The sequence below is a fragment of the Phocoena phocoena genome, chromosome 6 (assembly GCF_963924675.1).
Source record: "Phocoena phocoena chromosome 6, mPhoPho1.1, whole genome shotgun sequence".
Classification (NCBI taxonomy): Eukaryota; Metazoa; Chordata; class Mammalia; order Artiodactyla; family Phocoenidae; genus Phocoena; species Phocoena phocoena.
In genome coordinates this window covers 47,613,906-47,639,887 of record NC_089224.1, presented here as the reverse complement: position 1 = coordinate 47,639,887, position 25,982 = coordinate 47,613,906, and the positions used below count along the sequence as shown (strand labels likewise).

At 40.2% G+C, this 25,982-nt stretch overlaps 1 protein-coding gene across 1 annotated transcript in view; it reads left to right on the top strand.

Annotated features, from left to right (window-relative positions):
• ADAMTSL1 (ADAMTS like 1) overlaps window positions 1-25,982 on the top strand; it is a 433,243-nt gene that overhangs the window by 392,627 nt on the left and 14,634 nt on the right. Inside the window, exons 25-26 of the mRNA XM_065878827.1 lie at window positions 962-1,142; window positions 4,357-4,564. Of these exons, the coding sequence (XP_065734899.1) occupies window positions 962-1,142; window positions 4,357-4,564 (389 nt within the window). The remainder of the gene's footprint in view (window positions 1-961; window positions 1,143-4,356; window positions 4,565-25,982) is intronic.

Sequence of the window (25,982 nt, the reverse complement as noted above, 5' to 3'; positions counted from 1 at the left end):
TCCACCGCCATCTCACTTTCCACACAGGAAAGTCAATGTTGCGTTTTCTTGCCAGCCGGGCACTCTCTGCTGAAAACCAGAAGGCAGTGCCTAACTGCAAGATTTGTAGCACACAAATCTTTTGAGTGCAAATAAGCACTCAAAATCTACCAGCCCAGTTTTTTGTTTTTTGTTTTTTTTTGCGGCACGCGGGCCTCTCACTGTTGTGGCCTCTCCCGTTGCGGAGCACAGGCTCCGGACGCACAGGCTCAGCGGCCATGGCTCACGGGCCCAGCCGCTCCGCAGCATGTGGGATCCTCCCAGACCGGGGCACGAACCCGCGTCCCCTGCATCGGCAGGCGGGCTCTCAACCACTGCGCCACCAGGGAAGCCCCAGCCCAGTTATTTTTAACAGCTTTCCTACCAGTCAGTCCCAGACCCCCAAATAGAAAATCCAAAGAAATGGCCTTCCTGACCGACGTCATCGTGAAAAGTGAGCCTCTCTGCATAGGCTGTTTTTCTGTAACATATACAAAGTCCAACTCCAGTACAGACTTTTAAATATGATTGTTAAGTACTTCTGATATTTTTATATCTCTTTGTTGAAAAATAAAGTCACTTTCTGGTAAACTAATGGAAGGAAAGAGTACTTTAGGAAGTAGGTTAAAAAATACGAGAGCTACAGCCACTGATGAAGTTCTATGTGCCAGGCACTGGGCTAGGCCCTGTACTTTCTTTATATCCAGTCCTCACAGTAGCATGACAAGATAAGGGCTACTGTACTCACTTTATGGATAAGCCAGCGGAGGCCCCTGGAGACCACGTGACTTGCCTAGATCGGTGGGAAATGGAGCCTACTGCAGGGCAGAGCCTCCTTCATAACAGCATCTCATTCCTACCACACCTCACCCCACCACTCTGAAGGAATAACATGGGCATTGATGCTATCTTCTTTTCACCTCTGATCTTCCTTCTGTGATAGATTACTGGTGGTCTGTGGACAGACTGGCGACCTGCTCAGCCTCCTGTGGTAACAGAGGGGTTCAGCAGCCCCGCCTGAGGTGTCTCCTGAACAGCGCGGAGGTCAACCCCACCCACTGTGCAGGGAAGGTGCGCCCTGCTGTACAGCCAATCGCCTGCAACCGGAGAGACTGCCCTTCCCGGTGAGTGCGCCGGATGCTGGCTCAGGCCGCCCACTCCCAAGGACGGGCCTGGACTTCTAGCCAAGTTCATAGCCAGCCCTTGTCTGGCACTGAGAGAGCTACATTAAGTGCAGGTGAGGGGACCTGACGTCCTTTCCTGTAGGCCCAGGCCCGCCAGCCTCTCCACTGCACAGAAAACATCCCTCAGGATAAGCCTCCTCCCTTCGCTGTTTCTCCCCTCACTATTCAGCCAGCTAAAGGCTGCCCAGGCTTCCCAAGGGCCTGATAGGGTCTGTTCAGGGTCCAGGAGCATCCCAGGCCCTGGCAAGAGAGAAGCTCCCACACTGCAGTAAGAAGCTGGCTCTGTGGTTGGTTTGTAAGGAAAGAAACATGTTTGCAGTTGAAGTGTTTAGGGGATACTGACTATTGGCCTAGACCCCAACTCCTCCCCTTTCTTCTAGCTGTAAATACCTGTGCTCATCAGTACTCCAATTTAGTTAAGGAAATATGATCCTCTCTTCTACAAAGGGTTGCATCGTGCTAAAGTTGACGTAAATTTCCATTTCCCATAGTTGCTTCAACTTTGGGTTTACAGTTGACCTTCGAGCAATGCAGAGGTTAGGGGCGCCCACCCCGAGCAGTCAGAAATCTACCTCTACCTTGATAGCTGGCGCTCCGTATCTGCAATTTCACAACAACGGATGGTGTAGTGCTGTAGTAGGTATTTCGTGAAAGAAATCCGAGTATAAGTGGATCTGTACAGTTCATACCGTGTTGTTCAAGGGCCAACTATACATTCTCTGCATTTGGGTCCCTTATGTAGCTCAGAATGACACCCACAGTCTCTGCCTCTTCCATTTGCCTTGAGCTTTGAGAAGCTGTGAGTCCCACCGAGCAGTACCCTTCCCCTGCCACCCAGTGTCAGGCAGCAGCTAAAGGGATAATGGATGGGCTTGCAGTTGGCACCAGCATGGTGCCCAGAGCCCGGAGAGACTTGGCTGGGTCCTGAAATGCCCCTTTACTACCTATCTGTGGGACGTTCATCCACTACTTAGGCAACTGCTTCGTGTTTTGCCAGCTGAGTCCTAAGAAGCAGCTGAAACCAGGACAGCCTCAATGAAATATGAAACACACTTGTTAATATCAGCAGTTTGACTTGCTGACGGGAAGGTTTCCACAGGAATGATTAATGTCCTTTTATACCCTTCCTGAACTGTAACATAGCCGGTACCTCTCTTTTCTCAAAGCCCCCACCCCAACTCCTGAAAAATTGCTGAAATGGATATTTGGAAATAAAAGTTGATTGAAAGGGAGGCCTGACATTCACCAGGGATATGAGAGGCTGGAAGACTGCCCTTGCCAAGCTGTGTGAAATGAAGAGGAGGTCTTGGACGTGCCAGGGACTTTTTGATTTGCTGTGGTGATGGTCAGAGTCAATCAGCCTTATTTACTTCTGCAGATGAAACAATGGCTGGGTCTGCTTTGGTTTCAGTGCCCCCAGGGGCTTTAAAACACCGTCTGCTTGTTTCCTAAGTGGCTCTGCTCCTAAGAGATGGAAATCTGCATGCAGTCATCTCTCTCCAGGGCTAACAGAGCAGAGGAGTTCCACCAAATTAAATAAGTCACAGATCTAGATTCAGGAGGAATTTGCTCCCTGTCCCTGCTACTTACCTCTCCTGAAAGCCAGATGTGGCGCCACTAGACCAGGAAGTGGCCACAGGCTCACCTTTGCTTGGTTTCCCCACCAGGCTTCCTGGGCACGTCAGCCCCCTTCTCTCCACACAAACAAGTGTGGCCCTCGTAGGCTTTCTGAATAACGCTGCGAAGTCCCACTTTGACCCAGGTAGCTGTTTCAGCCACTTCATTTAGAAAAATTTTTTTCTCAGGCAGTAAAACAGAATGTTTTCTCTAGATGGAACTAAATGGCTAGAAAGCACCAAATTTTTTTCTCACTCTTTTCCCCAAACTGCACCCCCTTCCCCTCTTCTTTGAGAATTAGCCCAGGGTACAAACATCCGAAGAGAACCCCTCCACCTTTGTATACAGACCAAGGATTTCAGAGTGTTTCCCAGCTTACAGCTTGGCTTTATGAGGAAAGCCATTTGTCTCAGTCCTGGTCAGTCTCACTTCTGAGGGCCCAAATTGCAGTTAGAAGCTAACATCCTGAGAACGACTACTGTCACCACATATACAGCCCTCTAAGAGGTGTAAGACCTATGGACTGTGACTCATGGGCGTGGGAATTGCTCCAGAAAGCTGGAAGGAACTTCGTAGGTTTCTGAGGGATTAAACAAAATCAAATGAGACATGGGTTAAGGCGACGTAGAAAAAACAGTGAGTACAAGCAGACAGAACTTGGCTTAACCGAGACCCAGACCGCCTCCAGGGTCAGGGGGCAACCCAGGTTTGGATCTGACTTCCCTGGGAAACTGTCCCTTCTCTGCCCCACACTTGGATGCCATTAGGAAGTACCAGAACTGCAATGCAGCGTAACCAGCTAAAGGACTGTCTTCCCAGAATGTGTCATCTGCAAGCTCACGGCTTTTGGGGCCAATGTTAAGAAAAGGCAACTGATCTTCAGAAAACTCTTTCACATTGCGCCTTTTTAGTCAATTTCCAAAGGGTATTTGTTTCCTGTGGCTGCCACAGCAAATTACCACAAACATCGTTGCTTAAAACGAGAAATCTATTCTCCTACAGTTGTGGAGGCCAGAAGTCCAAAATCAAGGTGTCAGCAGGGCTGTACCCCCTCCATAAAGCGCTGGGAGAGAATCAGTTCCTCAGCCCTTGCAGCTTCTGGTGGCTCCCAGTGTCCCTTGGCTTGTGGCCACATCAGTCCAACCTCTGCCCCTGTGGTCACACTGTCTTCTCCTTTTCTATGTCCAATCTCCCTCTGCCTTTCTCTTATAAGGGTATGTGATGGTATTTAATGCCTACCCAGTTAATGCAGGACAATCTCATCTCAAAATCTTTAACTACATCGGTAAACACCCTTTGTCCAAATAAGGTAGCATTCACAAGTTCCAGGGATTTGATACAGATATCTCGGCGGGGAGGGGTGGGGATTTTCAGCCTACCACCCCAAGCATATACTGTGAAAAGAGACATGGCCCTGCAATTAGCTGCTGTGTGGTGAGAGGAGGAAGATGCGTGGGGCTCCTTTTCTGAGAGTGTATGGCATCATCCCCCTCCTCAAGTCTTGACCCTTTGCCCTGACTCTTCTTCCTCTTTCCAGGTGGATGGTGACCTCCTGGTCCGCCTGTACCCGGAGCTGTGGGGGAGGCGTCCAGACCCGCCGAGTGACCTGCCAGAAGCTGAAAGCCTCTGGGATCTCCACTCCTGTGTCCAATGACATGTGCACACAGCTTGCCAAACGGCCAGTCGACACCCAGGCCTGTAACCAACAGCTATGTGTGGAGTGGGCCTTCTCCAGCTGGGGCCAGGTGAGAGGGCTTTTTCTTTTTTAATTTTTATTTTTTATTCAAGTAGAGTTGATTTACAGTGTTTCAGGTGTACAGCAAAGTGATCCAGTTGTGCATATATATTTATTCTTTTTCAGATTCTTTTCTATTATAGGTTACTATAAGATATTGAGTTGAGTTCCCTGTGCTATACAGTAGGTCCCTGTCATTTACATAGGGACCATTTATTTCATATATATAGTAGTCTGTATCTGTTAATTCCAAATTTATCCCTCCCCCTTCTTAACCCTTTGTTAGCCATAAGTTTGTTTTTCAAGTCTGTGAGTCTGTTTCTGTTTTATAAATAAGTTCACTTCTGTCATTTTTTTAGATTCCATATATAAGCGATGTCATATGATATTTGTCTCCTTCTGACTTACTTCACTTAGTATGATAATCTCTAGCTGCATCCATGTTGCTGCAAATGGCATTATTTCATTGTTTTTTATGGCTCAGTAGTATTCCATTGTATATATGCACCACATTTTCTTTATCCATTCGTCTGTCAATGGACATTAGGGTTGTTTCCATGTCTTGGCTATTGTGAATAGTGCTGCAATGAACATTGGGGTGCATGTGTCTTTTGGGGTTTTTTAAAATTAATTTTTATTGGAGTATAGTTGATTTACAATGTTTTATCAGTTTCTGCTATACAGCAAAGTGCATCAGCTACACATATACATATATCCGTTCTTTTTCAGATTCTTTTCCCATATAGCTCATTACATAGTATTGAGTAGAGTTCCCTATGCTATACAGTAGGTTCTTATTAGTTATCTATTTTATATATAGTAGCATCTATATGTCAATCCCAATCTCCCAATCTATCCCTCCCCCTCCTTTCCTCCTGGTAACCACAAGTTTGTTCTCCACATCTGTGACTCCATTTCTGTTCTGCATACAAGTTCATTTATACCATTCTTTCAGATTCCACAAATAAGTGATATCATATATTTGTCTTTCTCTGTCTTACTGCACTCAGTATGACAATCTCTAGGTCCATCCATGTTGCTGCAAATGGCATTCTTTCTTTTTTATGGCTGAGTAATATTCCATTGTATATATGTACCACATCTTCTTTATCCATTCATCCGTTGATGGACATCTAGGTTGCATCCATGTCCTGGCTGTTGTAAATAGTGCTGCAGTGAACATTGGGGTGCATGTATTGTTTTCTCTGAATATGTGCCCAGGACTGGGATTGCTAGAGCATATTGTAGCTCTATTTTTAGTTTTTTAGGAACCTCCAGACTGTTTTCCATAGTGGCTGTAGCAATTTACATTCCCACCAACAGTGTAAGAGGGTTCCCTTTTCTCCACACCCTCTCCAGCATTTGTTACTTGTAGACTTTTTAATGATGGCCATTCTGACTGGTGTGAGGTGGCACCTCACTGTAGTTTTTATTTGCATTTCTCTAATATTTAGTGATGTTGAGCATCTTTTCATGTGCCTATTGGCCGTCCATATTTCTTCTTTAGAGAGAGGTCTATTTAGGTCTTCTGCCCATTTTTTGGATTGGGTTGTTTGTTTTTTGTTGTTGAGTTGTATGAGCTGTTTGTATATTTTGAAAATTAAGCCCTTGTTGGTCTCAGTGTTTGTGAATATTTTCTCCCATTCTGTAGGTTTTTTTCATCTTGTTTATGGTTTACTTTGTTGTGCAAAAGCTTGTGAGTTTGATTAGGTCCCATTTGTTTATTTTTGTATTTATTTCTATTGCCTTGGGAGACGGAACTAAGAAAACATTTGTACAATTTATGTCAGAGAATGTTTTGCCTATGTTCTCTTCTAGGAGTTTTATGGTATCGTGTCTTATGTTTCAAGTCTTTAAGCCGTTTTGTGTTTGTTTTTGTGTATGGTGAGAGGGTGTGTTTTAACTCCATCCATTTACATGCAGCTGTCCAACTTTCCCAGCACCACTTGCTGAAAGAGACTGTCTTTTTCCCATTCTATATTCTTGCCTCCTTTGTCGAAGATAAACTGACCTTAGGTGTGTGGGCTTATTTCTGGGCTCTCTATTCTGTTCCATTGATCCACTGTTTTTGTGCCAATACCATGCTGTTTTGATTACTGTAGCTTTGTGGTATTGTCTGAAGTCTGGGAGGGTTTTGCCTCCTGCTTTGTTCTTTATCTTCACAATTGCCTTGGCAATTCTAGGTCTTTTAGGGTACCATGTAAATTTTAGGATTATCTGTTCTAGTTCTGTGAAATATGTCATGAGTAACTTGATATGGATCTCATTAAATCTGTAGATGGCTTTGGGTAGTATGGCCATTTTAACAATATTAATTCTTCCAATACAAGAGCATGGGATATCTTTCCATTTCTTTGAGTCATCTTTAATTTCCTTTATTAATGTTTTATAGGTCTCAGCGAATAAGTCTTTCACCTCCTTGGTGAGGTTTATTCCTAAGTATTTTCTTTTGGGGGTTGCGATTTTAAAAGGTATTGTTTCTTTTACATTCCCTTTGATATTTTGTTGTTGGTGTAAAGAAATGCAACAGATTTCTGTATGTTAATCTTGTATCCTGCTACCTTGCTGGATTTATCAGTTCTAGTAGTTTTTGTATGGAGTCTTTAGGGTTTTCTATATGTAGTATCATATCATCTGCATATAATGACAGTTTTAGCTCTTCCCTTCCAATTCAGATACCTTTTTACTTTTAAGATTTCTTTTGATGTGGACCATTTTTTAAGTCTTTATTGAATTTTGTTAAAATATTGCTTCTGTTTTATGTTTCGGTTCTTTGGCCATGAGGCACATGGGATCTTAGCTTCCTGACCAGGTATCAAAGCTGCACCCGCTGCGTTGGAAGGTGAAGTCTTAACCACTGGACTGTCAGGGAAGTTCCCCCAATTTGAATACCTTTTATTTCTTTTTCTTGTCTGATTGCTGTGGCTAGGACTTCCAATACTATGTTGAATAGAAGAAGTGAGAGTGGGCATCCTTGTCTTCTTCCAGATTTTGGCAGGAAGGCTTTCAGCTTTTCACCATAGAGTATTATATTGTCTGTGGGTTTGTCATAAATAGCTTTTATTATCTGGAGATATGTTCACTCTATACCCACTATGGTAAGAGTTTTTTGGGTGTTGAATTTTGTCAAATGCTTTTTCTGCATCTATTGTGATGATCATGTGTTTTTTGTCTTTTGTTTATGTGGTGTTATCACATTGATTGATTTCATATGCTGAACCATCCTTGTGAACTTGGGATGTATCCCACTTGGTCATGGTGTTAACGATATTTTTTATGTGTTGCTGGATTCAGTTTGCTAATATTTTGTTGAGAATTTTTGCATCTATATTCATCAGAGATATTGGCCTGTAATTTTCCTTTTTGGTGGTGTCTTTGCTAGACACTGGTCTTTTAAAGAAATTTCTCCAGTGACTCTAAGTCAATTGCTCAGGAGAGGGATCTAAACATGGGCATGTTTTAGAAGCCACCCAAATGATTCTAATGTGCATTCAGGGTAGAGAACCATTGTTCCAGGCCAAGAAGAGTTGAAGCCTAGCTGCTACCAGCAACTCCTTTCTCTCAATTCCCTGTTGGAGGTTAACCAAAAAAGTCCCAGGTTAGCTCAAGAGAGAGAAGAAATGGGGGCTCAGCTGGACAGAGGGAGGAACCACAGAAACTCTCTATTTGGAGAGGAAATTTTATGTTTTAGTTATAACTGAAAAGACCAACACAAACTGAAGGTTCTTCTTTAGGAAGAGCAAACCTGAGCAGTGACACACACCAGCCCATGACAGAAGCAGCCAAGGGTGCAGTGTGCAGGGCTGTCATCATTTCTGGGCCAGGTCATTGTTTCTGGGCCAGGTGGGACTGAGCACAAGTCAGGAACTCCCATTTATAATTAGAGGCCTAGGTTTTTCCCAGTGAAGGTAGATAGGGCCTCTATTTAGACAAAGCATAGTTGTACTATTCATCATCTGACTCCTTCTCTGTTTTAGAATGTTGTTGGCACCAAAAAAAAAAAAAAAAAATCTGGTGTGGTGCTTGAGGGAAATGATATAATTGTATATACTCTTGCTTTTCCTAAAGTCTGGGTTCAAAACTTACTGGAGACCTACTGAGCATCTAAGAGCTGCCTGCCAGGACTGATAATCAGCTGGTACCTACCAACTCTGTGGGAACAACTGTTGTGGTTTGTCAGAGGCCCGTGCTAATTGGTAGGATAACTGTTTTGATTGGTCAGGCATAATTTCCAAATGGTCTGTATCTGAAACATACCATTAAGCTTGGCTGTGAGGACATGCCAAAGCAACCACACAGCTCAAAATTATTTGTGTAACTCTATGAAATAGTGTGACTGAATGCTTGGAGGCAGTTGGCAACTTGAACTTATTGGAACTGGTGTCTACACATTACTGCATTCATGTTCCCTCATCCCAACCCTGAAGTGTGTTATTTGGAAAACAATCACTTGGAACATCCTATTAAGTTAATACACTGTGGTCATCTCTCATGAAGATGAAATGTTATTTGGGGAAAATGTGGCCACAGAATTCATTTGCAACTTATAAGCCATTTGTGTTCCAGGTGAGCCTGGGAATAATGCTCAACACTGGCAAATCAACATGCTCAGCCGGAGGCTCCTTTTTGGGGCCTCTACCAACCCCCCCTTATTTCCAGTGACCTAATACATGTGCTTCTTAATCAAAGAGGCATGAGCTCCCCCTTGCTCCCATGCCTGGGGAATATCATCTTTCTCCTACCTGGAAAAGCCCACTTCTGATAGCTCTCATTCCGCCCAAGGCAGCTCTGCTTCTAGGCCCTCAAGGCTTATTGGCAGTTCGTGAAATTACAATTGGGAACAGATCTGGCTACACGTGGGAGATGTTTCTGCATTGTATCACTGAGGTCACTCAAGGGCATATACGTGCACACTGATCATGCTGAGTGATTATTTTTCCTAAAAGACAGAAAAATAGGTCTTTCCTCCTTCCTTCCTCTCTAACACTCTTCACCCCCTTCTTCTTTCTTCTAGAACTCTCTAGGCAAGTTTGTCTCAAGCTTTAATGTGAATCACCTATGGATCTTGTTAAAAATGCAAATTCTCATCTAGTGAGTCTGGAATAGAGCTTTGGATGCTGAAATTTTTTTTAATGGAAGTATAGTTGATTTACTTTCAGGTGTACAGCAGTGATTCAGTTATACATATTTTTCAGATTATTTTCCTTTATAGGTTATTACAAAATATTGAGTATAGTCCCCTGTGCTATACAGTAGGTCCTTGTTGGTTATCTATTCTATATATAGTATGTGTTTATGTTAATCTCAAACTCCTAATTTATCCCTGCCCCCTCTTTCCCCTTTGGTAACCATAAGTTTCTTTTCTATGTCTGAGGATCTATTTCTGTTTTGTATATAAGTTCATTTGTATAATTTTTTTTAGATTCCACATATAAGCAATATCATATGATATTTGTTGTTCTCTGTCTGGCTTACTTCACTCAGTATGACAACCTCTGGGTCCCTCCATGTTGCTGCAAATGGCATTATTTCCTTCCTTTTTATGGCTAAGTAGTATTCCATTGATAAATATACCACATCTTCTTTATCCATTCCTCTGTCAATAGACATTTAGGTTGCTTTCAGGTCTTGGCTATTGTAAATAGTGCTGCAATGAACACTGGGGTGCATGTATCTTTTCCAACTATGGTTTTCTCCGGATATATGGCCAGGAGTGGGATTGCAGGATCATATGGTAGCTGTATTTTTAGTTTTATAAGGAACCTTCATACTGTTCTCCATAGTGGCTGCATCAATTTACATTCCCACTGACAGTTGTAGGAGGATTCTTCTTTCTCCACTCTCTCCAGTATTTATTACCTGTAGACTTTTTGATGATGGCCTTTCTGACCAGTGTGAGGTGATACCTCATTGTAGTTTTGATTTGCAGTTCTCTAATAATTAGTGATGTTGAGCATCCTTTCATGTGCCTTTTGGCCACATGTATATCTCCTTTGGAGAAATATCTATTTAGATCTTCTGTCCATTTTTTCATTGGGTTGTTTTTTTGATATTGAGCTATATGAGCTGTTCCTATATTTTGGAGATTAATCCCTTGTCAGTTGCATCACTTGCAAATATTTTCTCCCATTCTGTAGGTTGCCTTTTCGTTTTGTTTATGGTTTCCTTTGCTATGCAAATGCTTTTAACTTTAACTAGGTCCCATTTGTTTTTGTTTTTATTTCCATTACTCTAGGTGGTGTATCCAAAAAGATATTGCTGTGATTTATGTCAAAGAGTGTTCTGCCTATGTTTTCCTCTAGCAGTTTTATAGTATCCAGTGTTACATTTAGGTCTTTAATCCATTTTGAGTTTATTTTGTGTGTGTGGTGTTAGAGAGTGTTCTAATTTTATTCTTTGACATGTATCTGTCCAGTTTTCCCAGCACAACTTATTGAAGAGACTGCCTTTTCTCCATTGTATAGTCTTGCCTCCTTTGTCATAGATTAATTGACCATAGGTGCGTGGCTTTATTTCTGGGCTTTCTATCCTGTTCCATTGATCTATATTTCTGTTTTTCTGCCACTACCATACTGTTTTGATTACTGTAGCTTTGTAGTATAGTCTGAAGTCAGGGAGCCTGATTCCTCTATTGGATGCTGAATTTTTAACTGAATTATTTTTATAATTCACATTATATTAGTTTTAGGAGTACAACATAACGATTTGATAGTTGTATATATTTCAAAATGGTCACCACAATACGTCTAATTAATATCCTTCACTATACAGTTACTAAAAACAGTTTTTCTTCTGATGAGAACTTTTAAGATCTATTTAACTTCCAAATATGCAATACTGTATTATTAACTATAGTCATCATGCTGTATATTACATCTCCATGACTTACTTATTTTATAGCTTGAAGCTTGTACCTTTTGATCCCCTTAACTATTTTACCCACCCCTGACTATGACAACCACCAATCTGTTCTCTGTATCTATTTTGTTGGTTTTGTTTAGATTCCACATATAAATGAGACCATATGGTATCTTTCTCTGGCATATTTTACTTAGCATGATGTCCTCAGGTCCATTAGTGTTGCCACAAATGGCAATATTTTTTTTTTTTTGCTGATTAATATTCCTGTGCGTGTATATACACACGTGTCACATATACGTGTGTGTCTGTGTGTGTATATACACATATCATTTTCTTTATCAATTTATCCATTGATGGACACTTAGGTTGGCTGCATATCTTGGCTATTGTAAATAATGCTCTAATGAACATGGGGGTGCACATATCTTTTCAAATTAGTGTTTTTATTTTCTTCAGGTAAATACCCAGAAGTGGAATTGCTGGTTCATTTTTAATTTTTAATTTTTTGAGGTCCCTCCACACTGTTTTCCAAAGTGGGTGCATCTATTTACATTCCCACCAACAGTTCACAGGGGTTCCCTTTTCTCCACATCCTCACCAACACTTATTTCTTGGCTTTCTGATAATAGCCATCCTAAAAGGTGTGAGGTGATATCTCACTGTGGTTTTGATATGCATCTCCCTCATGATTAGTGATGATGAGTACCTAATTTTTTTCATGTGCCTGTTGGTGATTTGCATGTCTTCTTCAAAAAAATGTCTATTCAATCCTCTGCCCCTTTTTAAATTGGATTTTTTTTCTATTGACTTCTATGAGTTCTTTATATGTTTTAGATATTAAACCTTTATCAGATATATGATTTGCAAATATTTTCTCCCATTCAATAAGTTGCCTTCTCATTTTATTGAAGGTTTTCTTTGCTGTGCAAAAGCTTTTTAGTTTGATACAGTTCCACTTCTTTATTTTTGCTTTAAAAATAATCATCCCTAAAATCAATGTCAAGGAGCTTACCACCTATGTTTTCTTCTAGCAGTTTTCTGGTTTCAGGTTTTCTGTCAAGTCTTTAATCCACTTTGAGTTAATTTTTGTGTATGGTATAAGGTAGTGGTTCAGTTTCATTCTTTTGCATGTGACTGTCAAGTTTCCCCAACATTTATTGAGGAGACTGTCCTTTCCCCACTGTATACTCTTGGCTCCTTTGTTGTAAATTAATTGACCATATATGCGTGGGTGTATTTCTGGGCTATTCTGCTCAATATATGTGTGTCTGCTTTTATGCAAAACTATACTGTGATTACTGTAATTTTTTATCACTAGTATAGTTTGAAGTCAGTGATGCCTCCAGTGTTTTCTTTTTAAAGATTGCTTTGACTATTTGGGGTCTTTTGTGATTCCATATAAATTTTAGGATTGTTTATTCTATTTCTGTGAAAAATGCCATTGGAATTTTGACAGGGATTGTAGTGAATCGGTAGACTGCTTTGAGTAGTATGGACATTGTAACAATACTGATTCTTTCAATCTATGAGCATGGAATATCTTTCCATTTATTTTTGTCATCCTGAATTTCTTTCATTAATAAGTCTTCAGTGTATAGGTCTTTCATCTCCTTCATCAAATTTATTCCTGGGTATTTTATTCTTTTCGGTGTAATTTTAAATGGGATTGTTTTCTTAATTTCCCTTTCTGAGAGTTTGTTATTAATGTATAGAAATGCAATTGATTTTTGTGTGTTGATTTTGTATTCTGCAACTTTACTGAATTTATTAGTTCTAACAGTTTTTTTGGTGGTGGTCTTTAGGATTTTCTATAAATAGTATCATGTCATCTGCAAATAGTGACAGTTTTACTTCTTCCCTTCCAATCTGAATGCCTTCTTTTTTTTTCCTTGCCTATTTGCTCTTGCAAAGACAATACTATGTTGAATAAAAGTGGCAAGAGTGGGCATCCTTGTCTTGTTCCTGATCTTAGGGGAAAAGCTTTCAGCTTTCCACTTTTTAGTATGATGTTAGTTGTGGACTTGTCATATATGACCTTTATTATATTAAGGTACATTCTGTCTACATACACTTTGTTAAAGAGTTTTTATCATAAACAGATGTTGAATTTTGTCAAATGCTTTTTCTCCACCTATTGAGATGATCAAATGATTTTTATCCTTCATTTTGTTAATGTGGTATATCACATGTTGATTGCTTTGTGGATACTGAACCGTCATTGCATTCCTGGACCAAGTCTCATTTTATCATGGTCTTTGATCCTTTTAGTGTATTGTTGAATTTGCTTTGCTAATATTTTATTGAGGACTTTTGCATCTATGTTCATCAGGGATATTGACCTGTAATTTTCTTTTCTGCATCACCCTTGTCTGGTTTTTAGTTTCAGGGTAATGCTGGCCTCATAAAATGAGTTTGGAAGAGTTCCCTCCTCTTGTATTTTTTGGAGGAGTTCGAGAAGAATTGATATTAATTCTTCTTTGAATGTTTGGTAGAATTCACAAGTGAAGCTGTCTGGTCCTGGACTTTTGCTTGTTGGGTGGTTTTTGATTACTGACTCAATCTCCTTACTTGTATTGGTCTGTTCAGATTTTCTATTTCATCGTGATTCAGTCTGGGTAGGTTATATGTTTCTAGGAATTTATCCATGTCTTCTAGGTTGTCTAATTTGTTGGTGTATAATTGTTCAGAGTAGTCTCTATGATACTCGTATTTCTGTGGTATCAGTTGTTATAGTTCCTCTTTCATTTCTGATTTTATTTGAGTCCTCTGTCTCTTTTGCTTGGTGAGTCTAACTAAGGCTTATAAATTTTGTTTATCTTTTCAAAGAATCAGCTTTTTGTTTCATTGATCTCTTCTATTGGCTTTTTAGTCTCTATTTCTGCTCTAAAATTTGTTATTGTTCTCCCTTCTACTAATTTTGACCTTCATTTATTCTTCTTTTTCTGTTTCCTTGAGGTGTAAAGTTAGGTTGTTTGAGACTTTTGTTTCTTGAGGTAGGCATTTATCACTGTGAACTTCCCTCTCAGAACTGTTTTTGCTGTATGCCACAAGTTTTGGTATGTAATATTCCCATTTTCATTTGTCTCAAAATATTTTATTTCTCTTTTGACCCATTGAATATTCAGTAGCATGTTGTTTAATCTCCACATATTTGCAAATTTTCCAGTTTCCTTCTTGAAATTGATTTCTAGTTTCATACTATTGAGGTCAGAAATGAATCTTGATATCATTTCTATCTTAAATTTATTAAGATTTGTTTTTTGGCCTGTCATATGATCTATCCTAGGAAGCATGCCACGTGCACTTGAGAAGGCTGTGTGTTCTCTTGCTGTTGGATGGAATGTTCTATATATATCTGTTAAATTCATCTGGTCTAACATATTGTTTAAAGCTGATGTTTCTTTATTGATTCTCTGTCTGGATGATCTATCCATTGATATAAGTGGGGTATTAAAGCCCCCTGCTATTTTTATATTGCTGTCTATTTCTCCTCTTAGGTCTGTTAATATTTGGCTTTATATATTTAGGTGCTCCTATGTTGGGAGCATAAATATTTACAAATGTTATATCCTCTTGTGGATTGACCCCTTTATCATTATGCAGTTCCCTCGTCTCTTATACCAGAGAAATTAGACTGTTAAACAAAAACTGTCATAAGTATAGCTACCCCCAGTTTCTTTTGGGCTCCATTTGCATGAAATATCTTTTTATATATCTTTTATCCCTTCATTTTCAGTTTGTGTGTTCTTACGTTTGAAGGGAGTCTCTTGTAAGCAGCATATACATGGGTCTTGTTTTTTCTATCCATTCAGCTACTCTGTCTTTTGAATTGAGAATTTAGTCCATTTACCTTTAAAGATGTATTGGTATGTATGTACTTAATGCTTTCTGGCTGTTTTGTAGTCCTCTCTGTTCCTTTCTTCTGCTACTGCTTTCTTCCTTTGTGGTTTGATGACTTTCTTAAGTGGTATGCTTATATTCCATTTTTTTATTTTTTGTGATTATATTTTTGCTTTGTGGTTACTATGAGGCTTATATATTATAGAGTGTATCCCTAACAGTCTATTTTAAATTGATAAAAACTTAAGTTTGTTGTAAACTTAAACCATTCTAAAGCTTAACATTTTTACTCTTACCCCTTCCCCATGTTTTATGATTTTGATGTCACATTTTATATCTTTTTATCTTGTGTATCCTTAAAGAATTATTGTAATAGTAGTTATTTTTACCACGTTTGTTTTCTTACCTTCATCTTAGCTTTTTAAGTGATTAATCCACTACATGTTCTGTATATTTACCTTTCTATTGAGGTTTATCTTTTCTTGTTACTAACTATTGCCCTTTCTATTCAGCTTAAAGAAGACCCTTTAACATTTCTTGTAAGGCTGGTTTAGTAGTGATAACTCCCTTGCCTTCTGCTTATCTGGAAAACTCTTTCTCCATTTTTTTTTTTTCCTGGTGATGCTTTATTTATATCTTTTTTTAATTTTTGAATTTTAATTTATTACTTTTTTACATAGTAGGTTCTTATTAGTCATCAATTATAAACACATCAGTGTATACATATCAATCCTAATTGCCCAATTCATCACACCACCATCCCCACGCCCCACGGCTTTGACCCCTTGGTGTGTATATGTTTGTTCTCTACATCTGTGTCTCAACTTCTGCCCTGCAAACCGGTTCATCAGCACCATTTTTCTAGGTTCCACATACATGCATTAATATACGATATTTGTTTTCCTCTTTCTGACTTATTTCACTCTGTATGACAGTCTCTAGATCCATCCACGTCTCAACAAATGACCCAATTTCGTTCCTTTTTATGGCTGAGTAATATTCCATTGTATATATGTACCACATCTTCTTTATCCATTCGTCTGTCGATGGGCATTTAGGTTGCTTCCATGACCTGGCTATTGTAAATAGTGCTGCAATGAACGTTGGGGTGCCTGTGTCTTTCTGAATTATGGTTTTCTTTGGGTATATGCCCAGTAGTGGGATTGCTGGATCATATGGTAATTCTATTTTTAGCCTTTTAAGGAACCTCCATACAGTTCTCCATAGTGGCTCTATCAATTTACATTCCCACCAACAGTGCAAGAGGGTTCCCTTTTCTCCACACCCTCTCCAGCATTTGCTGTTTGTAGATTTTCTGATGATGCCCATTCTAACTGGTGTGAGGTGATACCTCATTGTAGTTTTGATTTGCATTTCTCTAATAAGTAGTGATGTTGAGCAGCTTTTCATGTGCTTCTTGGCCATCAGTATGTCTTCTTTGGAGAAATGTCTATTTAGGTCTTCTGCCCGTTTTTGGATTGGGTTGTTTGTTTCTTTAATATTGAGCTTCATGAGCTGTTTATATATTTTGGAGATTAATCCTTTGTCCGTTGATTTGTTTGCAAATATTTTCTCCCATTCTGAGGGTTCTCTTTTCATCTTGTTTATGGTTTCCTTTGCTGTGCAAAAGCTTTGAAGTTTCATTAGGTCCCATTTGTTTATTTTTGTTTTTATTTCCATTACTGTAGGAGGTGGATCAAAAAAGATCTTGCTGTGACATGTCAGAGAGTGTTCTTCCTATGTTTTCCTCTAAGAATTTTATAGTGTCTGGTCTTACATTTAGGTCTCTAATCCATTTTGAGTTTATTTTTGTGTTTGGTGTTAGGGAGTGTTCTAATTTCATTCTTTTACATGTAGCTGTCCAGTTTTCCCAGCACCACTTATTGAAGAGACTGTCTTTTCTCCATTGTATATCCTTGCCTCCTTTGTCATAGATTACTTGACCATAGGTGCGTGGGTTTATCTCTGGGTTTTCTATCTTGTTCCATTGATCTATGTTTCTGTTTTTGTGCCAGTACCATAGTGCCTTGATTACTGTAGGTCTGTAGTATAGTCTGAAGTCAGGGAGTCTGATTCCTCCGGCTCCGTTTATTCTCCTAAAGACTGCTATGGCTATTCAGGGTCTTTTGTGTCTCCATACAAGTTTTAAGATTTTTTGTTCTAGGTCTGTAAAAAATGCCATTGCTAACTTGATAGGTATCGCATTGAATCTGTAGATTGCTTTGGGTGGTACAGTCATTTTCACAATATTGATTCTTCCATTGCAAGAACATGGTATATCTCTCCATCTGTTGGTGTCATCTTTAATTTCTTTCATCAGTGTCTTATAGTTTTCTATATTCAGGTCTTTTGTCTCCCTAGCTAGGTTTATTCATAGGTATTTTATTCTTTTTGTTGCAGTGGTAAATGGGAATATTTCCTTAATTCCTCTTTCACGTTTTCGTCTTTATTGTATAGGAATGCAAGAGATTTCTGTGCATTAATTTTGTATCCTGCAACTTTAACCAAATTCATTGATTAGCTTTAGTAGTTTTCTGGTGGCATTTTTAGGATTCTCTATGTATAGTATCATTTCATCTGCAAACAGTGACAGCTTTACTTCTTCTTTTCCGATTCGGATTCCTTTTATTTCCATTTCTTCTCTGATTGCTGTGGCTAAAACTTCCAAAACTATGTTGAATAATAGTGGTGAGAGTGGACATCCTTGTCTTGTTCCTGATCTTAGAGGAAATGCTTTCAGTTTTTCACCATTGAGAATGATGTTTGCTATGGTTTGTCATATATGGCCTTTATGATGTTGAGGTAGGTTCCCTCTATGCCCAGTTTCTGGAGACGTTTTATAACTGGGTGTTGAATTTTGTCAAAAGCGATTTCTGCATCTGTTGAGATGATCATATGGTTTTTATTCTTCAATTTGTTAATATGGTGTATCACATTGATTGATTTGCATGTATTGAAGAATCCTTGCATCCCTGGGATAAATCCCACTTGATCATGGTGTATGATCCTTTTAATGTGTTGTTGGATTCCGTTTGCTAGTATTTTGTTGAGGATTTTTGCACCTATATTCATCAGTGATACTGGTCTGTAATTTTCCTTTATTGTAGTATCTTTGGTCTTGGTATCAGGGTGATGGTGGCCTCACATAATGAGTTTGGGAGTGTTCCTTCCTCTGCAGTTTTTTTGGAAGAGTTTGAGAAGGATGGGTGTTAGCTCTTCTCTAAATGTTTGATAGAATTCACCTATGAAGCCATCTGGTCCTGAACTTTTTTTGTTGGAAGATATTTAATCACAGTTTCAATTTCATTACATTTGATTGGTCTGTTCATATTTTCTATTTCTTCCTGGTTCAGTCTTGGAGGTTATAACTTTCTATGAATTCGTCCATTTCTTCCAGGTTGTCCATTTCATTGGCATAGAATTGCTTGTAGTAGTCTCTTAGGATGCTTTGTATTTCTGCGGTGTCTGTTGTAACTTCTCCTTTTTCATCTCTATTTTATTGATTTGAGTCCTCTCCCTCTTTTTCTTGATGTGTCTGGCTAATGGTTTATCAATTTTGTTTATCTTCTCAAAGAACCAGCTTTCAGTTTTATTGATCTTCGCTATTCTTTTCTTTGTTTCTATTTCATTTATTTCTGCTCTGATCTTTATAATTTCTTCCCTTCCGCTAACTTTGGGTTTTTTATAAATTCTTCTTTAGTTCCTTTAGGTGTAAGGTTAGATTGTTTATTTGAGATTTTTCCTGTTTCTTGAGGTAGGCTTGTATAGCTATAATCTTCCCTCTTAGAACTGCTTTTGCTGCATCCCATAGGTTTTGGATCGTTATGTTTTCATTGTCATTTGTCTCTAGGTATTTTTTGATTTCCTCTTTGATTTCTTCAGTGATCTCTTGGTTATTTAGTAACATATTGTTTAGCCTCCATGTGTTTGTGTTTTTTATGTTTTTTTTTTCCTGTAATTCATTTCTAATGTCATAGCTTTGTGGTCAGAAAAGATGCTTGATATGATTTCAATTTTCTTAACTTTACTGAGGCTTGATTTGTGACCCAAGATGTGATCTCTCCTGGAGAACGTTCCGTGTGCATTTGAGAAGAAAGTGTAATCTGCTGTTTTTGGATGGAATATCCTATAGATATCAATTAAATCTATCTAGTCTATTGTGTCATTTAAAGCTTCTGTTTCCATATTCATTTTGGATGATCTGTCCATTGGTGTAAGTGAGGTGTTAAAGTAACCCCACTATTTTGTGTTACTGCTGATTTCCTCTTTTATAGCTGTGAGCAGTTGCCTTACGTATTGAGGTGCTCCTATGTTGGGTGCATATATAATTGTTATATCTTATTCTTGGATTGATCCTAGATCATTATGTAGTGTCCTTCCTTGTCTCTTGTTACATTCCTTATTTTAAAGTCTATTTTATCTGATATGTGTATTGCTACTTCAGCTTTCTTTTGATTTCCATTTGCATGGAGTATCTTTTTCCATCCCCTCACTTTCAGTCTGTATGTGTGCCTAGGTCTGAAGTGGGTCTCTTGTAGATAGCATATATATGGGTCTTGTTTTTGTATCCATTCAGCAAGCCTGTGTCTTTTGGTTGGAGCATTTAATCTATTCACGCTTAAGGTAGTTACCGATATGTATCTTCCTATGACCATTTTCTTAATTGTTTTGGGTTTGTTTTTGTAGGTCCTTTTCTTCTCTTGTGTTTCCCACTTAGAGAAGTTCCTTTAGCATTTGTTGTAGAGCTGGTTTGGTGGTGCTGAATTCTCTTAGCTTTTGCTTGTCTGTAAAGCTTTTGATTTCTCCATCGAATCTGAATGAGATCCTTGCTGGGTAGAGTAATCTTGGTTGTAGGTTCTTCCCTTTCATCACTTTAAGTATATCATGCCACTCCCTTCTGGATTGTAGAGTTTCTGCTGAGAAATCAGCTGTTAACCTTATGGGAGTTGCCTTGTATGTTATTTGTCGTTTTTCCCTTGCCGCTTTCAATAATTTTTCTTTGTCTTTAATTTTTGCCAATTTGATTACTATGTGTCTTGGCGTGTTTCTCCTTGGGTTTATCCTGTATGGGACTCTCTGCACTTCCTGGACTTGGGTGGCTCTATTTCCTCTCCCATGTTAGGGAAGTTTTCGACTATAATCTCTTCAGATATTTTCTCTGGTCCTTTCTCTCTCTCTTCTCCTTCTGGGACCCCTATAATGCGAATGTTGCTGCATTTAATGTTGTCCCAGAGGTCTCTTAGGCTGTCTTCATTTCTTTTCATTCTTTTTTCTTTATTCTATTCCACAGCAGTGAATTCCACCATTCTGTCTTCCAGGTCACTTATCCGTTCTTCTGCCTCAGTTATTCTGCTATTGATTCCTTCTAGTGTGGTTTTCATTTCAGTTATTGTATTGTTCATCGCTGTTTGTTCTTTAATTCTTCTAGGTCTTTGATAAACATTTCTTGTATCTTCTCGATCTTTGCCTCCATTCTTTTTCCGAGGTCCTGGATCATCTTCACTATCATTCTTCTGAATTCTTTTTCTGGCAGGTTGCCTATCTCCACTTCATTTAGTTGTTTTCTCCACTTCATTTAGTTGTTTTTCTGGGGTTTTATCTTGTTCCTTCATCTGGTACATAGCCCTCTGCCTTTTCATCTTGTCTATCTTTCTGTGAATGTGGTTTTTGTTCCACAGGCTGCAGGATTGTAGTTCTTCTTGTTTTTGCTGTCTGCTCTCTGGTGGATGAGGCTATGTAAGAGGCTTATGTATGTTTCCTGATGGGAGGGACTGGTAGTGGGTAGAGCTGACTGTTGCTCTGGTGGGCAGAGCTCAGTAAAACTTTAATCCGCTTGACTGCTGTTGGGTGGGGCTGGGTTCCCTCCCTGTTGGTTGTTTGGCCTGAGGCAATGCAACACTGGAGCCCACCTGGACTCTTTGGTGGGGCCAATGACAGACTCTGGGAGGGCTCACACCAAGGAGCACCCCCCAGAACCTCCACCGCCAGTGTCCTTGTCCCCATGGTAAGCCCCAGCCACCCCCACCTCCACAGGAGACCCTCCAACACTAGCAGGTAGGTCTGGCTCAGCCTCCCCTGGGGTCACTGCTCCTTTCCCGGGGTCCCGATGTGCACACTACTTTGTGTGTGCCCTCCAAGAGTGGAGTCTCTGTTTCCCCCAGTCCTGTCGAAGTCCTGCAATCAAATCCCACTAGGCTTCAAAGTCTGATTCTCTAAGAATTCCTCCTCCCATTGCCGGACCCCCAGGTTGGGAAGCCTGATGTGGGGCTCAGAACCTTCACTCCAGCGGGTGGACTTCTGTGTTCTCCAGTCTGTGTATCACCGAACCAGCAGTTATGGGATTTGATTTTACTGTGACTGTGCTCCTCCTACTGTCTCATTGTGGCTTCTCCTTTGCCTTTGGATGTGGGGTACCCTTTCTGGTGAGCTCCAGTGTCCTCCTGTCGATGATTGTCCAGCAGCTAGCCGTGACTCTGGCATTCTCACAAGAGGGAGTGAGAGCATGTCGTTCTACTCCGCCATCTTGGTTCCTTCCTCTGGTGATGCGTTAAACAGTGTCAGTACAAAGATACTCTCCCCGAGTATTTTTATTTCCAGGAGATGTTTCCTGTCTTGGCTGCAAAGAACTGTATCATGCAGGCCTATGCTGAGTACAACCAGCCTATCCTTTTTTCATCCTTTGTGCTTAGTCTAGTTTCACTTGCTCATTGGGTACCACATGTGGAGGTACTGCACTGGGCTCTTCACATGAGAGTTCCTAGTGCGAAATGACTGCACCAGCACCTCAGCTTAGACACTGCCGACGACTCTCTGTCTCTCTCTCCAATTCTGAGTGATAACTTTGCTGGGTAGAGTATTTTTGATTGGAAGTTTTTTTCTTTCAGCACTTTGAAGATACTGTGCCACTTCCTTCTAGCCTACCAATCCTGCTGAAAAATCTGCTGTAGTCTTCTGGGCATTCCCTTATACCTAACAAGTTGTTTTTCTCTTGCTGCTTTTGAGATTCTCTCCTTGTCTTTAACTTTTGATGTTTTAATTATGTCTTTAATTATAATGTCTCTTTTGGGTTTATTTTATTTGGAACACTCTGGGCTTCCTGGAACTGGATGTCCATTTTCTTTCCCAGAGTAGGGAAGTTTTCAGCCATTGTTTCTGGAAATAAGTTTTCTGCTCCTTTCTATCTTCTTTTTCTGTGACCCCTATGATCTGAATGTTAACGCGTTTGATGTTGTCCCACAGCTCCTTAAGCTATCTTCACTAGGTTTTATTCTTTTTTTTTTTTTGGCTGGGGGGTGAGTTCCACTGCCTTGTCTTTGAGTTGACTGATGCTTTCTTCTGCTTCATCTAGTCTGCTGTTGAACCCCTGTAGTGTATTTTTCAGTTCAGTAACTGTATTCTTCAGCTCTGTGCCTTCTGTGGTACTTTTTTATATTTTCTATCTCTTTGTTGAATTTCTCATTGTGTTCATCCATTCTTCTCCCTAGTTTTATGAGTATCTTTATGACCACTACCTTGAACTCTTTTTCAGGTAAATACCTTAGCTCTATTTCATTGAGGTCTCCCCCACCCCCCACCACACACTGAGGTTTTATCTTGTTCTTTCATTTGGAACATATTTCTGTTTTTTCATCTTGCTTAACTCTTTGTGTTGGTTTCCATACTGTAGATGAAACAACCACCTCTCCCAGTCTTGAAGGAGTGGCCTCATGTAGGAGGTGAACATTGTCTTTCAACCCTGTCCCAGCTCTTTGTCATCTCTCAAACCTTTGTGCTTGTCGCAGCAGCCTATTATATTTTTAATAGCTCACACTGACCAGGTGATCAGTAGTATTCCCTGGATGGCAGCTGCACGTATCAGGGGTCTAGATGAGTGTATAAGCTCTTTCCTAAGAGATACTGGAGCAATGCAGAGGGAGAGTGCAAAGACAGCATCCACAGCCTACATTCCTTCAGAGTAGTTTTGTAGTCCAATAGATGTGTGCCAAACCTGAAGCCTGCCCCTCAGGCCATAGGTCCAGTACAAATAAAGAGGATTCCTCCACAGAAAGGCTGGGGGATGTTCCTCAGTCTGCTGTCTGCACAGTGCCCTAGGGGTGGCAGCCTTCCAAGAACCAGCTATCCGATTGCCACAGTCCCACGGGACACCGAAATTCAAGCTCCCCTGATCACCTGAGCCAGGCAATCAAGGGGCATCCCTGGAGTGGCAGCTGCAAAAACTAGTGCACCAGACCTAAAAACCAAGGCACCAGCTGCATGTAAAGCTCCCCTCCAGGAAATGTGCCCTGGAGCACAGCAGAGGGAGAGTGCAAAGTTAGTGCCTACCCTCTGAGGTCTCTAGAAAGGATTACAGTCAGTCCCTAGATGCATGTTTAATTAGAAGTCTACCTCTCAGACTGTAGCCATGATGACTGGCTAATCAGGCTCCTTCACAGATATACCAAGGTTCTGGCTCTGTTGCCTCTTGCTGAGCCCTAGGGGTGACAGCTGTTTAAGAACGCTTTTCTCCATTGGTTATAGTCCTGTAGGACCCACAAGCATAAGCCCCACTGGCTGTCAAGAGTCAGGCTATGTAGTGGTGTCCCCTGGCAGCAGACAGGGGTATGGGTTCCTTGTGGGGTTACATTGATTATTACAGCTCCTTGGGACCAAGAATTCAAACTCCCCTAGCCTCCAGAACCAGGCAGTCAAGAGGCCTTCCCTGGGCAGCAGCCACAAAGATTGGGGCACCAAATGCATGCGAAAGCTCCCTTCCAGGAGATACTGGTGCTCTGGAACATGGCAAACGGAGAGTGTGAAGATGGTGCCCACAAGTCTCAGTCCTGGAGAGTGCTCCAGCAGGCTTCTAGATTTGTGTTTTAAATTAGATATCTGCCCTCAGGCTGATGCTTTAATATAAGCAGGTGAGCCTCCTTTACTTTAAATCTGGGTATGATCAGCTGTCTCTGAGCTGGGTCCTGGGACGTAAGCTGTGAGCCCCACTGGTTTTCCAAGTTAGATGTTTGGGGGGCTCATCTCCCAGATGCAGGTCCCAAAAGTTAAGGTGCCCAGTGTGGAGTTTGCCCCTTGGGGAGAAGCTCCAGGTTTTGAGTTTTCTCCCAATTGTTGGTCACCTCACTGGGGGCAGGGTTTATGTCCCAGCCCCTCCTACTTGCTTTGATGCGGTTTTCTTCTTGTTTGCCTAATGTGTGGTTGTCACTCAGGCAGCCTTTAGGATTTTTTAAGAAGAAATTGTTCCATATGTAGATGTAGACTCAGCGTATCTGTGGGTGGAGGTGAATTCAGGATTTTCCTGTATCATCATCTTAAACTGGAACCCCAAATCTTGTGTTTATTGACATTTTTTTACCAAGAGGCTCCAGGTTTCACCAAATGCTTAAAGAACCTGGAAGGCTACCAACCACTGAAGAAGGATCCAAGGTAAAAGCAGTCCTCTTAGGTCAGGCAAATATGTCCAAAGCCAGTTCCTGCTCCTCCTGCTACGGCCAAGTATACCGAAGTCTTGCCAACCACATCTTTTTGTCTGACCAGGTGATGCTAGAAGGTGTGAACTGAGAAGATAAAAGAGTAAGGCTCTGAAGGATCCAGCATGACAATGTTGTTCACAAACACACAAAGGGTAGGGAAAATGTAAAAATGCCCCCTGACACCGACAACGGGAAGTCCTTTTCTTTAAATTATTATTGTGATAAAATATACATAACAATTTAGCATTTTAACTATTTTAAGTGTACAATTCAGTGGCATTAAGTACATTCATATTGTTGTACTATCACCACTATCCATCTTTAAAACTTTTTCATCATCCCAAAGTAAACTCTGTACCCATTAAACAATAATTCCCCATTATCCCTTTCTCCCCATCCCTGGTAACGACTCTCCTACTTTGTTTCTATGAATTTGACTACACTAGATAAGTGGAATCATACAGTATTTGTCCCTTTGTATCTGGCTTCTGTCACTTTAATGTTTTCAGGATTCATCCATGTTGTAGCATGTATCAGAATTTCATTCCTTTTTAAGGCTGAATAATATTCCAGTATAAGTATATATCACATTTGTTTATGCATCCATCTGTCACTGGACATGTGGGTTGTTTCCATCTTTTTGGCTATCATGAATAATGCTAGTATGAACATGTTTGTAGAGTATCTGTTCAAGTTCCTGCTTTCATTCTTTTGAGTATATGCCCAGAAGTGGAATTGCTAAATCATATGGTCATTCTATGTTTAATTTTTGAGGAACTGCCATCCTATTCTTTATAGCAGCTATATCATTTTACATTCTCACCAGCAGTGCACCAAAGTTCTAATTTTCCCAAATATTCAATGCTTGTTATTTTCTGGGTTTTTGATAGTAGACGTCCTAGTGAATGTGAAGTGGTATCTCACTGTGGTTTTGATTTGCATTTCCCTACTTACTAGTGATGTTGAACATACTTTCATGTGTGTATTGCCCATTCATACATCTTCTTTAGAGAAATGTCTATTCAAGGCTTTGTGTTTGAGTTGTACTTCTTGATATATTCTGAATATTAATCCTTTATCAGATTTATGATTTGCAAATATTTTCTCCCATTCTGTAGGTTGCCTTTTCACTCTTTTGGTAGTGTCCACTGATGAAGAAGAGCTTTTAATTATGATGATGTCCAGCTTATCTAATTTTTTCTTGTGGCCTGTGCTTTTCGTGTCATAGTCAAGAAATGATTGCCAAATCCGATAACATGAAGC